Here is a 14,103-nt window from a genome sequence, read left to right on the forward strand (position 1 = left end):
CCGGCTATAAATACAGCGGGTGGGAGGTGAGCGCGGGGAGGGCGGGGAGCTGCTGCGGTGGAAGAACAATACTGGCACGGGGACAAACGGGGAGAAGCCGTCCAGGAACAGGCCGAGCCTGGAAACCGGCAGGGATCTGACCCTCGGAGGGGGCGACCCCCGGAGAGCCGCGGGACGAGAGGTTCCCCGCGCCCAGCCTGGGGCGCACGGGGGGGCAGCGGCAGCGCCGTGACACCGGGCACCTCGTGGTGCTTGGTGCTGGAGGTGGCACCAGGAGCCTGAAACCGCCACAGCTCCAAGGGGGGGTCCCCAGGCAGCCGCACGCCGTGCCCGCTCCGTGCAGTGGAGCTGGCAGAGCCCCGCGGCCCCGTGGCTGCCCGGGCAGTGCCAGGAGAGCGCCGCTGCGCTTGGGAAAGCCCCGTCCGGGTGTGGGCTGCTATAAATATCCGCCAGCTGGAGAGCCCCGCGGTGCCGGCTCCTGCGGAGAGGCCAGGCCGTGACCCGGGGAGCTGGACCCGGGCGGAGAGGAGCCAGCGCGCGGTGCTGGGGGGCGCAGGGAGCGGGGATTGAGCCCTGGGGGCCCGCCGAGGGGTCCCAGCCCCGGGTTCACGGTGGGCAGAGGTTTTGTAGGAGGGTGCTGAGCACCCCCACGGCTGGTGCAGTGCTTCGGGACACAGCAAATAAGGGGCCTGGTGGGGGTCCAGGCGCCGAGGGTTTGTGCTTTGCCTTCCTCACCCCGGTGTGTCGGTGGGGCAGGGAGCTGTGCCACGGCTCCCCAGCCCGGACAGGACTTGGGGGGGGGGACACGTGGGGCGCAGAGCAGGGAACCCGGCAGAGGCTGTCCGGGGAGGGGGCGGGAAGCCCTTCCTGCAGCTGTAACCGGACCTTTTGTTTTTCCAGGTGTTCGGAGGTATTTTTCCCGAGGGGTGCCGTTGTCAGCCAGGTGAGCAGGGCCCGGGGCAGGGAGGCTCTGCCCCAGCACGCTGCTCCCGGCGGGACCATGCGGGCGGCCCCCGCCTGGCTGGGGACCCTGCGGGGACCCAGCTGGGGCCCCTGTGACGCCCTGCGGGGACGAGACCCACGGGGTATCGGTGTGGGCAGCAGCTGGCAGGCCGTGCCGTGCCATCCCCTGCTGTGCCGTGCCCTTCCGAGCTGTGCCGTGCCGTCCTGGGGGCCACGAAGCCACCCTGAGCTGTGCTGTGCCGAGCGGTGCCACGCTGTGGATCTGTGTGCGCCCAGCGTGGGGGTGGCAGAGCGGTGCCACCCCCTGTCCCCCTGCCCGGACAGGGCCCCGGCACAGCCCGTGTGCCCCGGCAGCAGCGGGGCCACCCCGCTCCCGGCAGAGCCGCGTCCTTGGCGGGGGCCCAGCAGCTGCACGGAGGGGAGGGGAGCGCAGAGAAAGGCAGCGCTTGTTCCCAGGGCCGGCCGGCGTGGAGGAAGCGGGTGGGTGGGAAGGAAGGCAGTGCCGGCCCGGCCAGGCCTTCCCCGGGGGACGGGGACGGGCGCCGGGGTGGATCCCCGACCCCTTCCCCTGCGCCTCCCCGGCACGGCAGCAGCGATGCTCGAGCGGCAGCACCGGGACGTGCCGGCGGCACGGGGGGCTTGGAGAGCCACGGGGCCCGTCCTGACCCAGGTAGGGCTGCAGGAACGGGGCTGGGGCTGGGGCTGGGGCTGGCCCCCCCACGGAGCTGTCTCTCCCACCCCCTGCACCCCTCCGAGGGACCCCAGACCCTCGCCAGCGCCTGGCTCGGTGCCACACACGCACTGGGGCAGGAGGAGGGGGCGTCGGGTCGTGCGGGGAGGGCATGGCCCCAACACCCAGCCCTGCTCGTGCCGGCACGTCCCGGCAGGCCCTCGTGCAAGGGAGGCCGTCGTGCAGGGGGACGTGTGACACGGCGGGGCCCTCCTGCCCTCCCTGCCTTCCTGGCATTGTCCGCCAGCCCCACACGGCCCGCGGAGCCCCTGCCCGTGGCGGGTGCCACGCTGGCTGGTGGGGGCCGGGGGCGGCGGGCGTGCGGTGACGGTGACGCCAGCTTCCTGACGCGGAGGCGGGCAGGGGGCGGCCGTGCCCGCGGGAAGGGCTGCGGGAAGGGCTGCAGCACGGCCGGGAAGGGGCTGCCAAGGGAGGAGCTGGAGCGGGGCCAGGGCTCCGGCACGGCGCTGGAGGCGCGGGGAGCGGGGAGGCCGTGGCCGTGTGGGGAGGGGGGCGGCCGGATCCCGTCCGGGGCGCAGCGGGGCCGTGCCGAGCGCCCCGTGGCCGTGCCGCCCTCCAGCCCGTGCCGCCGCCTAATCCAAACCACATTGGTCGGCGCTTCCCGTTTCCTCCCTGGGAAGCGCACGCAGCCCCTTGCATTGTTTTCGGCACGGCAGCCAGGATGCGGCCCCGAGCGGGAGGCGAGAGCAGGACAGGGGGGCTGCGGACCCCCGGGGAGGGCAGCAGCCACCACGGCCGTGCAGGGAGCAGCAGCTGCCTTGGCTCCTGCTGCAGGCCCTGCCACAAGGACGTGGGCCCTCAGCCCGTTCCCGTGCCCCCCCTCACTCCTCCCTCTGCCTTCAGCGCCTTACAGTGAGCTCCGGGGCACAGGGGCGCGGTGCAGCTCCCAAACCCTGCTTTGATTCTCCCCTGAACCCCGCTCCCATCCCTTTTCTGGGCCCTCTCTGCCCCCCAGCAGCTCCGAGCCCCCCAGCCGCTCCGAGCCGTGGTGGTTCAGGCGCCGGCGGTGCGAGGGTGGCAGGGGGGACACGGGGAGGGGGGGAGCGTGAGCGTGCGCCGCACAATCACTTCCAGACCCTGCGCGAGGCTCGTGTGCCGGCACCGACCCCTCGCGGCTCCCCCTGCTCCCCGGCGTCTCTCCGTGGACGTGGCCGCATCCAGCCCCGTGGAGGTGCCCGGGGGCACGGCACCGTGCTGCTGGCACACCTTGGTGTCCCCACAGCCTTGTCACTGCAGTCCTGCGGGTCCCAGGGAGCCTGCGCGGTGGCTCGGCGAGGTTTGTCCTTCAGCCTCGTCCTGCTGTGCTCGCCCTTGCTCTTGTCCGGGCTCTCCTGCGGCACAGCCCAGCAGCCACCTCCGCCCTGCTGGTGGCACCCACTTTGTGCTAGGGGCTGGCCACGGCCACCCTGGGGACCGGGCTGTGCCGGGGCTGGTGGCCGTTTGGCACGTGGAGAGGCTGCGTGGTGTCCCCAGGGCTGGCAGCGGTGGCTCGTGTGTCCCCGGTGCATGGGCACGCGGTGTCCTCGTCCCCCAGTACAAGTGCTGTGGTTGCTCCAGGGGTTGCCGTGCCCTGGGAGCGGTGGGAGCGGGACCACCCTGGCCCCAGCTCCCCCCCCCCAGCACCGTCACTGCAGCGGGGGCCGTGCAGCACCAACCCAGCACAGCAGGGAGGCCCTGGGGAGCGCTGCCCTGCATCCCCCAACCCATTTCTGGCACTGCCGGCGCTGCGAGACCCCACCAGGGTCCCCCCGGCACCCTGCGGCTGCCCCCCGCCCGCCTCTCCAGCCCCGTTCCTCCCCCTGCGGCTTGCCGCGGGCTCGTCCCCTCCTTCCCGGCTCCGCTGGCAGGCTGTGCGCAGCTGCCTCCCCGCCTGGCCCCGTCCTTCCCCGCCGCCCTCTCCGGCCGTGCTGCCTGCACCGGGGCCGTGGCCGGCGGCGAGCGGCTGAGCGAGCGGAGGAAGTGACTGCGGCAGCGGGGCCGGCGGCCGGGGGAGCAGGAAGCGCCGTGGGGACGCCGCAGCCAGCAGCCAGCGCGGCGAGGAGGCGCCTGCGCACGGGCGGCCGGACGGGGGTCTGGGGTCTGCACGGCCCTCGGCAGGGGATGCACCATGGTAAGCGGCATGCGGACCCCCTCACCCACCCCCCACCCCCCAACCGGCAGGCTTGGGGGGAAATGGGGGGGGGCTTCCGCACCCTGGGGGTGGCTGGGCCGCGGGCGAGCAGGCGGTGGCAGCAGTGCAAATGTGGGGTGCGTGGGAGAGCAAAGGGCCCTCCGTCACCTGCCGGCCCCCCAGGGTTGGGGTCTCACCCCACACCTCGTCCGAGGCGCCCCCCCCTTCTTGGGGGCAGGGGAAGGGCGCGCGGCACAGCCCGGGCACCGTGCTCACGCCAAGCCTGGCTGGCAGCTCGGCATTTGCTTCCTCGCCGCCTGGCTCCTCGCCACCAAACGGTGCATCCTGGGACGTGTAGTTCGTGTGGGGCAGGGGGGAGGACGGTGCCTGCCGCCAGCTCCCCGCTGCGCCAAACAGGCCCCGGGGCACGCCGCCCCCCCGGCACCGCAGGGACCCCGAGCTGGGCGCTGGCAGCGGAGCGGGGAAGGTGTGGGCGCACCGCCCGCCCCCCAGCACTTCCTGGCGTCCCCGCAGCAGAACCGAGGGGCTCTGCCCCGGTAGGGCTGGGCCACGAGCAGGGCCTGGGGCCCTCCTGCTCTGCCCCAGGGCTGCAGCAAAACCGCCGCGGCCCCGGGCCTCCTGCAGAGCTGGCGCTGCGGTGAGGGAGGCGAGCGCAGGGCGCGGGGTGCACGGGCTCACCGAGGCGAGCGTGGAGCACAGGAAACAGCCGGGTGCCACCGCCTCGGCGCGGGGAGGCAGCGGCAGCACCCGCGGGTGTCAGCCCTCGGGGAGTTCGGCCACCCATGTCCCAGGGCTGGCACAGCCAGGGTGACACCGGGGTTGGCACCGCCGGCAGCGCACGGCACCGCGGGGAGGCCGGTGTGAGGCCCCTCGTGAGGGCCCAGCCGTGGCTTGCGCCGTCCCCGCTGCTCAAAGCCGAGTCCCACGGTGGCACGGAGCGAGGCTGCACCCAGGGGACAGGGCTGAGCCCGTGAGCACGGTGAGCCGGGGGGGGCTGAGCCCCCCGTGCCGCAGCCGAGCCGCGCAGCCGGCTGGATGTCGCCGTGACGCAGCAGCACTTTCACTCTCCTTTGCCACGGAAACCGCCGAGCCGGGCTGGGTCCTTTCACTCTGACTCTGCTCCCACTGCCTCTGTCCACACGCCCTCGCCGCTGCGGCCGCTTCGCCCCCGGACCCTCAGGGACCAGCAAAGCTGCCCCTGACCCCGCAGCCTCGCTCGCCGCTTGCACGCACGTCCTGGCTGGCTTCGGCCCCACCGTCTCCCGCGCTCGTGCCGCTGCCGTCTCCATCTGGCGCTCGGGCTCACACGCGAGAGCCGCGTCCCCACGAGTGCCGGCACAGACAGTCCTCCCCCGAGTCTCACACCCACGCACGCCCGCCGGTCTGTCGCTGCACGCGCGAGCCGGGACCGGCTGCACACTTCCTGCGGCCGCCGGCACCGCCTGCCACGCGCGCACACCCGCCCCGAGGTGTTGGCACCGTCAGGCTGACACACCAGCGCGTGGCACAGGCTCCTGCTGTGCCTGTCACTCCTCCCTGCGCTCACACACACCCTGTGGGCCTTGTCCCTGTGCCACATGTGCACACGCACGTGCACACAGGGTTGTGGCACGTGGGCACGCTCAAAAACGCGGCGTGGTCCCCGCACGTGGAGCGCACGCACGCGTGGCGCGGTCTCCGGCTCAGCCTGTGGGGCACGTACACACGGACACCCACACGCACACGTCACGGGTGGTTTTGGGCTCGTGCACACACACACGCAGTTGTCACACGCCCCGGCTCTTCCTGTCACATGCGCTCACACACACCACGGTGCCCAGCTCCGCCTGCCATGCGCGCGCGCACGCACGCACACTTGTGCCGTGGGCCCTGGTTCCACGTGTCCCTTGCACACGCACGTGCGCGTAGCGCTGTCCCCAGCCCCGCTGTGACAAGGTGGGCAGGAGGGAGGTGGCTGGTGCTGGCCCCGTGCCGAGGCCCTGCACCAGCCTTGGTCCTTGGGGACGGGGACAGCCGGGTGCCATCCCACCGTGTCCTGGTCCCTGGGGCGTCACCGTCGTGTGTCTGCATCCAGAGGGCACCTTGATCCTCCAGGAGCTCCTGGCCCTGAAGGTGTCACAGCTGTGTGTCCTGGTGAAGATGTCACAGCCGTGTGTCCTGGTGCTCGCGGTGCCGTGGCAGCCAGGTGTCCTGGGCCTCAGAGTGTTTTGGCTTTCTGTTGTGGCCCCGAGGGCCTCAGGGCTGTGTGACCTGGTCCTGGGGGTGATGTGGCAGTTTGTCCTTGTCACGAGGGTCACACTGCTCTGTGACCTGTCCACCCGGTGCCATACCCGTGTGTCTGCGTCCCGAGGGAGCCGTGGCGTTATGTCTGGTGTCGGAGGGAGCCATGGGCTCGTGCCCTGAGCCTGTGTTCGTCCCAGCACATCCTGGTCCCAAGGTTGTCACTGCGAAGTGGCTTCCATCCAAGGGATTCGTGGCAGTGTGTTCTGGCCTCACGATGCCACCGCAGTGTCCTAGTCCTGGGTGTCATGGTCATGTCCTCGTCCTGAGGGTCCCCTGGGGGTGTATTCTGGTCCTGAGGGTGCCGTGGCTGCGTGTCCCTGTCCTGCAAGGGTCATGGCTGTGTCATACTCCTGCGGGTGTCACACCCGGGTGCCCTTCTCCTGAGTGTATCGTGACAGCGCGTCCTGGTCCTGAGCCTGTTCAGGTGCTGTGTCCTGATCCTGAGGGTGCCACAGCTGCCTGTCCTGGTGCCAAGGGTGTTGTGTCCCTGTGTCACAGCCCTGTGGGTATCAGTGTCCCTGTGTCCGGGTCCTGAGGGTGCCTGGGCAGCGTATCCTGCTCCTGACGGTGTCACAGACTTTTCTCTTGGTCATGGCCACCTGTCCAGGTCCAGAGGGTGACACTAAAGCGTGTCCTTGTCCTGACTGTGCCATGACATCGTGTCCTTGTCCATGGGGTTGGTGTGGCAGTGTGCCCAGACCTCGGTGGTGTCACATCGGTGTGTCCTCTCCCTGTCAGGGCATCGTACCCAGGTCCTGGTGGTGTCAGATGCTTTCGCCTTTGTCCTCACGGTGTCCTGGCGTTCTGTCCCAGTGCTGAGGGTGCCATGGCCACGTCTCGTGGTCCTGATGGTGTCATGGCAGCGTGTCCTCCTCCTGGAGGTGTCATTGCGGAATGTCCTGCTGCTGGGGGTGCCACAACCTTCTGTCTTGGTGCTGAGGGTACCATGGCACCGTGCCCTGGTCCTGAGGGTGCCGTGGTGCTGGGGCTAATGCCTGCAGGCAGCTCAGCACCGTGCCACCACCACCACCAGTGGAAAGGAAAAGTAAAAGCAAGAAATCCTGTGCGCCAGGTGGAAATTGTTTAATACACAAAGGAATTGGGGTCGTCTGCCTGGCGGTGCCCCCCCAGGATGCTGTGTGAGGATCAGGGGTGGCCTCGGCGCTGTGCCAGCGCTGCTCAGCCCCGGCTAAAGTCCGGGTGCTGCCGGCATCGCCGGGGGCACGGGTCTGAAACACGGCTCCTTGTGAGCTGCTGTGAGGAGAATTAACTCATCCCAGCCGGACACAGAGCTCACAGCCACGTGCCCAGGTCCTGAGGGCTCTCTGCAGCACGTCCCCATCTGGCACGTGCCATGCGGCCAAGGTGACACTACTGAAGGTGCCATGGCTGGATGTCCTGCGTGGTGTCACAGCAGTGAGTCCTGGTGCTGGGGGTGCTGGGGGTGCCGTGGTGCTGTGCCCTTCCCCTCGGGGTGCCCTGGCTGCGTGTCACTGCCCTGAGGCTGTCACCAGATCATGTCCTTATTGATGGTTCCATGGCACCGTGTCATCCTGAGGGTGCCATGGCAGCATGTCCTGTGTGTGTCGTGTTCGTGTGTCCTGGGTCTGGGTGTGTCACATCTCTGGCCCTGTGGGTGCCACCACCTTGTGTCTTGGTCCCAAGCGTGTCCTAGTGCTGAGGGTGCCGTGGCACCGTGTCCTGGTGCTGAGGGTGTCACCGTGTCTTGGCAATGTCCCCTGGCAGCACGTCTGGGTCCTGACAGTGTCGTGGCGTTGGGTTCTGGGCCTGCAAGTGCCACGGCCGTGTGTCCTTGTCCCGGGGGTGTCACAGCACTTAGTCCTGGTCCTGAGTGTGCCATGGCATCGTGTCCTGGTCCTGAGAGGGTCATGGTGCTGTGTCCTTGTCACAAGGGTGCTGGGGACGTGTGTCCTGATCCTCAGGGTGTCATGGCCTAGTCATGGCCCTGAGCGTGTGCTGGCACCTTGTCCTGGTCCTGCGTGTGTCACGGTGGCTTGTGCTGGTCCTGAGGGCATCAGGACGTCGTGTCCTGGTCCTGAGGGTATTGTGGCCTCGTGTCCTGGTCCTAAGGTCCCTGTGCCAGTTTGTCCCAGTGCTGAGGGAGCCATGGCACCATTTGCTGGCCCTGAGCGTGTGGTGGCACTGTATCTTCATCCAGATGTGTCGTGTCTGTGGGTCCAGGTGCTGTGGGATCCACGGAAGTTTTTCCTGGTCCTAAGGGTGTCACGGATGCGTCTCCATGTCCCAAAGGTGTCGTGACAGCATGTCAGGGTGCTGAGGAAGCCGGAGCACCGTGTCCTCCTCCTGAGGATGTCACGGTGCTGTGTCCTGGGCCTGAGGGTGCCATGGCTGTCCTGGGCCTTGTGTCTTGTCCCCAGGTTGCCATGTCAGTGTCTGCTGGTCCTAAGTGTGTCACGGCAGCGTGTCCTGGTCCTGATGCTGCCATGGGAGCTTGTCCTGAGGGTGTTGTAGCAGCATGGCCTAGTCCTGAAGTGTCGCAGCAGCATGGCCTGGGCCTGAAGTGTCAGAGCAGCATGGCCTAGTCCTGAGGGTGCCACGTCCCCGTGTCCTGGTCCTGTGGGTGTCACAGCTTTGTGCCTTGGCCTTCACAGTGTCCATCTGTGTGGTGGTCCCGGGGTGGTCCCTGGCAGTGTGGCTGCACGTCCTGGCCATGGGGCTGGCTGTGGCAGCTCTTTTAGCCCCATCCCGCTCCTGGGGTGCGCCGTCAGCCCCTGCAGCCTCCCGTGCCCAATTTCCCAGAGCTTGGACTTGGTCTTTTCATCCCCACGAGCACCCCACATTGTGGCAAGGGAGAGGATTTGGGGGACAGGGAGCGATGGGGCCGGCATCCCCAGGGGGAGCCCGGTGCTCGCGTCCCCCGCGCCCGTCACCGATCGTGTCCCTCTCCTTCTCGGCAGGTGGAAAGCAGTGACACCCCCAAAGACATCGCGGCCGTCCCCAAGTGCCCCCCGCCCTGCCCGGAGGCCAGCCCGGCCGAGCCGCTGCCCAACGGGGACCTGGAGGCCGACGGAGCCCAGTGGAAGGGCGCCGAGGAAGGGGGCACGAGCCCCAAGGGCGGGCGCCCCGAGGAGGACGAGACGGAGAGCCTGGCGGACGGCGAGACGGGCCGGGCGCTGGAGAACGGCCGCTGCACCCCCAAGGAGGGCCTGGACGCCCCGGCCGATGAGGGTGAGCTGGCCCCTTCCGACCCCCAGAAGAAACGCGGGAGGAGGAAACTCCTGGAGGCCGCAGAGAAAAGTAAGACCTGAGCGTTCAGGGCCGGCCGCCGCGGGGTGAGGGTGCACGGGGGTCCCGCTGTGCACACACGGACCCCACGGACCCTGCCCGGCGTGTCCTGGGGGGGGACAGCGGCCGCCCCCGGCTGGGCAGAGGAGGAGGAGGAGGAGGGGGAAGAGAGGGAGGAGAAAGAAAGAAGAGGAGGAAGAGGAAGGGGGAGGATGAAGAGGAGAAGAGGAGGAAGAGGAGGAGGAAGAAGATGAGGAGGAGGGGGAGGAAGAGAAGAAAGAGGAGAGGGAGGAGAAAGAAGAGGAAGAAGAGGAAGGATGAGGAGGAGGAAGAGGAGGAGGAGGAGGAGGAGGAGGAGGAGGAGGAGGAAGAGGGTGAGGAGGAAGAGGAGAAAGACAAGGAGGAGGAGGAAGAGAAGAAGGAGGAGAAAGAAGAGGAAGAGGAAGGATGAGGAGGAGAAGGAGGAGGAGGAGGAGAAATACGAGGAGGAGGAGGAAGAGAAGGATGAGGGAGAGGAGGAAGGGGAGGAAGAGGAGGAGGAAGAAGAGAGGGAGGAGAAAGAGGAGGAGGAAGAGGAAGGGGGAGGATGAAGAGGAAGAGAAGAGGATGAAGAGGAGGAGGAAGAAAATGAGGAACAGGAAGAGGAGGAGGAGGAGGAGGGGGGAGAGGAGGAGGAACAGAGAGGAAGAGAAGGAGGAGGAAGAAGAGGAAGAGGGGAAGGAGGAGGAGGAAAACAAGAAGAAAGAGGAAGAGTAGGAGGAGAAAGGAGGAGGAGGAAGAGGATGACGAAAAGGAAGAGGAGGAGGAGGAAGAGGAAGGAGGGAGGAGGACGAGCAAGGGGGAGAGGAGGAGGAGGAGGAAGGTTAGGAGAGGAAGAGGAGGAGGAGGAGGATGAGGAGGAGGAAGGCAGGGAGGAGAAAGAGGAGGAAGAGGTAGAGGAGAAGGAGGAGGAGGAGGAAGAGAGGAAGGAGGAGAAGGAAGAGAGGAAGGAGGAGAAGGAGCAGAAGGAGGAGGATGAGGAGGAGGAAGGGCTCCGTGCCACGTGTGCTGTGTGCTGGGGGGCTGCTGGTCAGACCGGGGGCTGCCTCCCCTCCTCCTCCTCCTCCCCTCGGTGCACAGGATGGGCAGGGCAGGAGCAGTGTCCTGAGGGTCCCCCCGGTGCCGCTGTGCCCCCCCCTGCATGCACGTGCCACGGCCACCGGTGCTCGTGCAGCTTTGCATGGCAGCCCTGCATGCGCCACGGCGCGGTGTGGTTGGTGTGGTGGGGGGGCCACCCCCCCTCTGCCCCTCCGCCCCCGTCCCCTCCTGGCTGTGCTCGGGGTCCTGCAGTGCACGAGGGGCAGGGGAACGCTCCGGGGTGGGGGCTGCTCCTTGGAGAGCTCCCCGAGCCCAGGGCCATGGGGCTGGGCACCCTGCTGGGGAAATGGAGGGGGGGGGGACAGGGAACCCAGGGGTGCCCCCAGCCTCAATCTCTGCCCTGCCTGAGCACCTCCCTGCCTGCTGTGCCCGTGTCCAGCCCCACGCTGCCGTGCCATGCCTGGGCAGGATGCGGCGCCGCCGGCACGAGCTGGCACAGCGCCTGCGGGGCCCCACGGGGACCGGCCCTGCCCGGGGCTCCTCCGGTTCTGGAGCTGGCTCCGGGCCCCGGCAGCGCTGCTTGGCCCCGGGGAGGCTTCTCCCCTCCTCTCCGTGTCTGGTTACAGGAGGGAGCGGCGCGGCACCGCTCGCCCCCGGCACCAGAGCTGTGCCCAGCTCCATCCATCCCATGGGGAAGGGTCTGATAACGGGGTGGAGAGGTGGGACGGGATGCACCCACCCCACAGCTGCTATGTGGAGGGACAGGGGTAGAGTTGGACACGCTGTCCCAGGGGGGTGGCAGCACCGGGGCACGGAGCTGGTGGGTGAGGAGGAGCGCGGCAGGGCCGGGGACGGAGCTGAGCGAGGCCGATGATGCTGCAGTCACGAGGCGCAGAGCAGCCATCTGAGGGAGAGGAGCAGCCGGGCTGCTGGTGGAGCAAAAGGAGATCCTGGCGTGGGGCTGGCCCCGTGCCGAGCCGCATGGGGCCAGCACGCGGCGTGGCACCCGGGCACGGCACGGGGACAGCCCGCGGTCCTGCCCTGCGCCACTGCCCCAGCTCCACGCCACCTGCAGAGCCCTCAGGGGACCCCCCCTGCACGTCCCGGGCTGAGCCAAGATTTTGGCCAGGCCTTGTGGGATGGTGGGGAGGCGTGGGAGCGATGGAGACCCCCCCCCTGCACCGGGGGCGAGGGCCAGCCCGTGACTCACCCTCGGCGAGGCGCGCCGCGGTGCCAGCGGCTGCGGTCGGGTTTCATCTCCCGGCCAAGGGCTCATGTTCGGCACCTCTCCCCCTGCATTAAAGAGCCCTTTCATACCCGCTGTGATCTGCCCCTCCACTTCTTGCACTTTCTGCTCCTTCCCAGAGAGCACCCGGAGGCGCTGCGGCATTCAGACCGCCCCGGGGGGGCTTCCCTGAGCCCCCCAGAGCCTGCCACTGCCCCCACCAAAATGTGCCCGGTGCCAGGTCCAGCTCCTCCCTCAGGCTCAGGGCTCGGGCACCGATCCTGCCCGGGGCTTTCGGGTCTCCTCCGGGGTTGCCAGTGTCCAGGGAGCCCCCAGAAGCCGCGGGCTCTGGGGGTCTCACCTCGAGGCAGGTGCCCAGAACCTCTCCGCGCCGTGGCTAGCGGCCACCTTGCAGCGACACACTCAGTTCCTGCCAAATCCTCTTCTGCTTCTTGGTCCCTCCAGCCCTGCTGGCTTGCCCCATGCTCTCTGTGCCACCCCACCCTGGTCCCTCCCCAAGTCCCCTGGCAGGGGAAAGGTTCCCCTGAGGAAAGGTGCCCCCGTGCCATGTTCCCCAGTGCAGGGGGTGCTGAGCCTGCCCCCATGCAGCAGTGCAGGGAGGCCGGGGGACACCCACCCAGTCCATCCCAGTGCCCGAGGCCTGACCAGTGCCTCAGTTTCCCCTTTGCCTGCAGGCAGGACCAGGAGGACAAGTGACCCATTCCCCCCGGACGCACGCTGCCACCCCCGGCACGCAGCCAAGGAGCTCCTGCCCCCCACCGCCCCCCGCCCCCAGCGCAGGGCTCAGCTGTGCTCCTGCTGCTGCCAGGGCCTGGCTGCCCCCCGGATTTCGGGTTCCCAGCACCTCTGGGGCAGGGCAGGACGTGCCTTGGCACAGCCGCCTGGCTCGCAGCCACCGCCGCCCCGGCATCCGCCTGCCTCTCCCGGCGTCCGGCGTGGGTGGGCGTCCGGAGGGGCTGCGTCCAAGGACCCGGAGGGACGCGGTGCCAGGGGGCACCCCGGGGTGCACAGGGCGTCACCGTGCCTGCCTGGTGTCACCACCCCATCGAGGGGGTCCCTGGACACAGGACGGGGGTCCCGTGGGGTGGCCGGCAGCTGGGGACGAGGCTCTGTGTGCGCACAGCTGCCGGCACGGTGCGGCGTGGCGTGGGTGGGTGCCCCGGCGTGCACACACACCGGAGCCCTGCTCCCCCCCCCACCACCACCACCTTCCCCGCAGCCTCGTCACTCGGTGGCTTCGAGCTCAGCGAGGGTTTGCAGCCCCAGAAACGGTCGGGTTATTTTTAGCTGCTTTCCCGGCAGCGGCTTGCGAGTACCTGCAGCGCGCGAGATGGGCTGATAGCACAGGAAGCCGGCCGGGCTCCGCTTCCCCTGCCCGCCCCGGAGCTGCCCCCCGGGGTCCTGCCCCAGCCCCCGGCACGGGTGTGGGGAGGGGGCGTGGGAGCCCCCAGGGACGCTCGCCGCAATGGGGCCCCCACCATGGCCAGGGCTGCCCCCAGTTGGGGCCCTTTCCCCTCTCCACCATGGGGCCAGCGTCCCTGCCCCGTGGCACCGAGCTGACGGCTGCTCTCTGTTCTGTGTGCAGGCAAGGAGGAGAAGGAGGAGAACAACTTTGACAGCCTGAAAATGGAGGCAAGTATGGCCCTGGGCACCGAGACCCCCAAAAGGAGACACAGCAGAGCCCTGATGGAGCCCCCCGGGCTGGATGGGGCCCTGCACCCTGAACTCGCAGGGCTCCGGACCACACTGGGTGGTGCTGAGCAGTGCCAGGGGCTGTGCCCGCGGTGTCCCGGGGGGCTCCACTTGGGCTGGGTCCTGAAACACCCCTGGGGCTGTGCCAGAGGTGCCACCGTGGCACTGCTGCACCCACTGCTGGGTGTGGGCACGGGCTGGGGACGTGCGTGTACACGTGTGAGTGTGCACACGTGTGTGCTTGTGCGTGCACCCAGTTGGGGAGCGCCACCTTCCCAGCCCGTGCTGGTGGGCGCAGCACAATGCCCCCAAATCCCCCCGTAGTGCCCCCCGCAGCCCCCGTAGTGCCCCCCGCAGCCCCCTGTGATGCCACCCGCCCTGTGTCCCTGCGGAGCCGCAGCCTTCATCCTCCTCTCCCTCTCCCCGCTGTCTCGCAGGGCTCCCGCGGGCGGCTGCGCGGCGGGCTGGGCTGGGAGTCGAGCCTGCGGCAGCGCCCCATGCAGCGGCACACCTTCCAGGCCGGGGACCCCTACTACATCAGCAAGAGGAAGCGGGACGAGTGGCTGGCCCGCTGGAAGCGGGAGGTAAGGAGACACGGCCGGGGCGACGCCGGCACCGGTGCCGCGGCGTGGGAGCGGGTGCCGGGAGCACTTCCCAGTTGCTCACTGGGAGCACTGGTGCGGCGCAGAGCCC

The 14,103-nt window shown here is 69.1% G+C and overlaps 1 protein-coding gene across 3 annotated transcripts in view; it reads left to right on the top strand.

Moving 5' to 3' along the window:
- Positions 1-14,103, top strand: part of DNMT3A (DNA methyltransferase 3 alpha) — a 43,748-nt gene that overhangs the window by 14,194 nt on the left and 15,451 nt on the right. The window contains exons 1-4 of one of the 3 annotated variants that reach the window (XM_072036677.1): positions 1,480-1,633; positions 9,068-9,407; positions 13,304-13,350; positions 13,848-13,994. In XM_072036677.1, coding sequence (XP_071892778.1) covers positions 1,559-1,633; positions 9,068-9,407; positions 13,304-13,350; positions 13,848-13,994 — 609 coding nt within the window. In that variant the 5' untranslated portion in view covers positions 1,480-1,558. Of the gene's footprint in view, positions 1-1,479; positions 1,634-9,067; positions 9,408-13,303; positions 13,351-13,847; positions 13,995-14,103 lie in introns of those variants that run through there. The other 2 variants (XM_072036678.1, XM_038176362.2) reach the window with 2 other exon arrangements.

This window comes from Anas platyrhynchos, chromosome 3 (genome assembly GCF_047663525.1).
Source record: "Anas platyrhynchos isolate ZD024472 breed Pekin duck chromosome 3, IASCAAS_PekinDuck_T2T, whole genome shotgun sequence".
In the NCBI taxonomy this organism is placed as follows: Eukaryota; Metazoa; Chordata; class Aves; order Anseriformes; family Anatidae; genus Anas; species Anas platyrhynchos.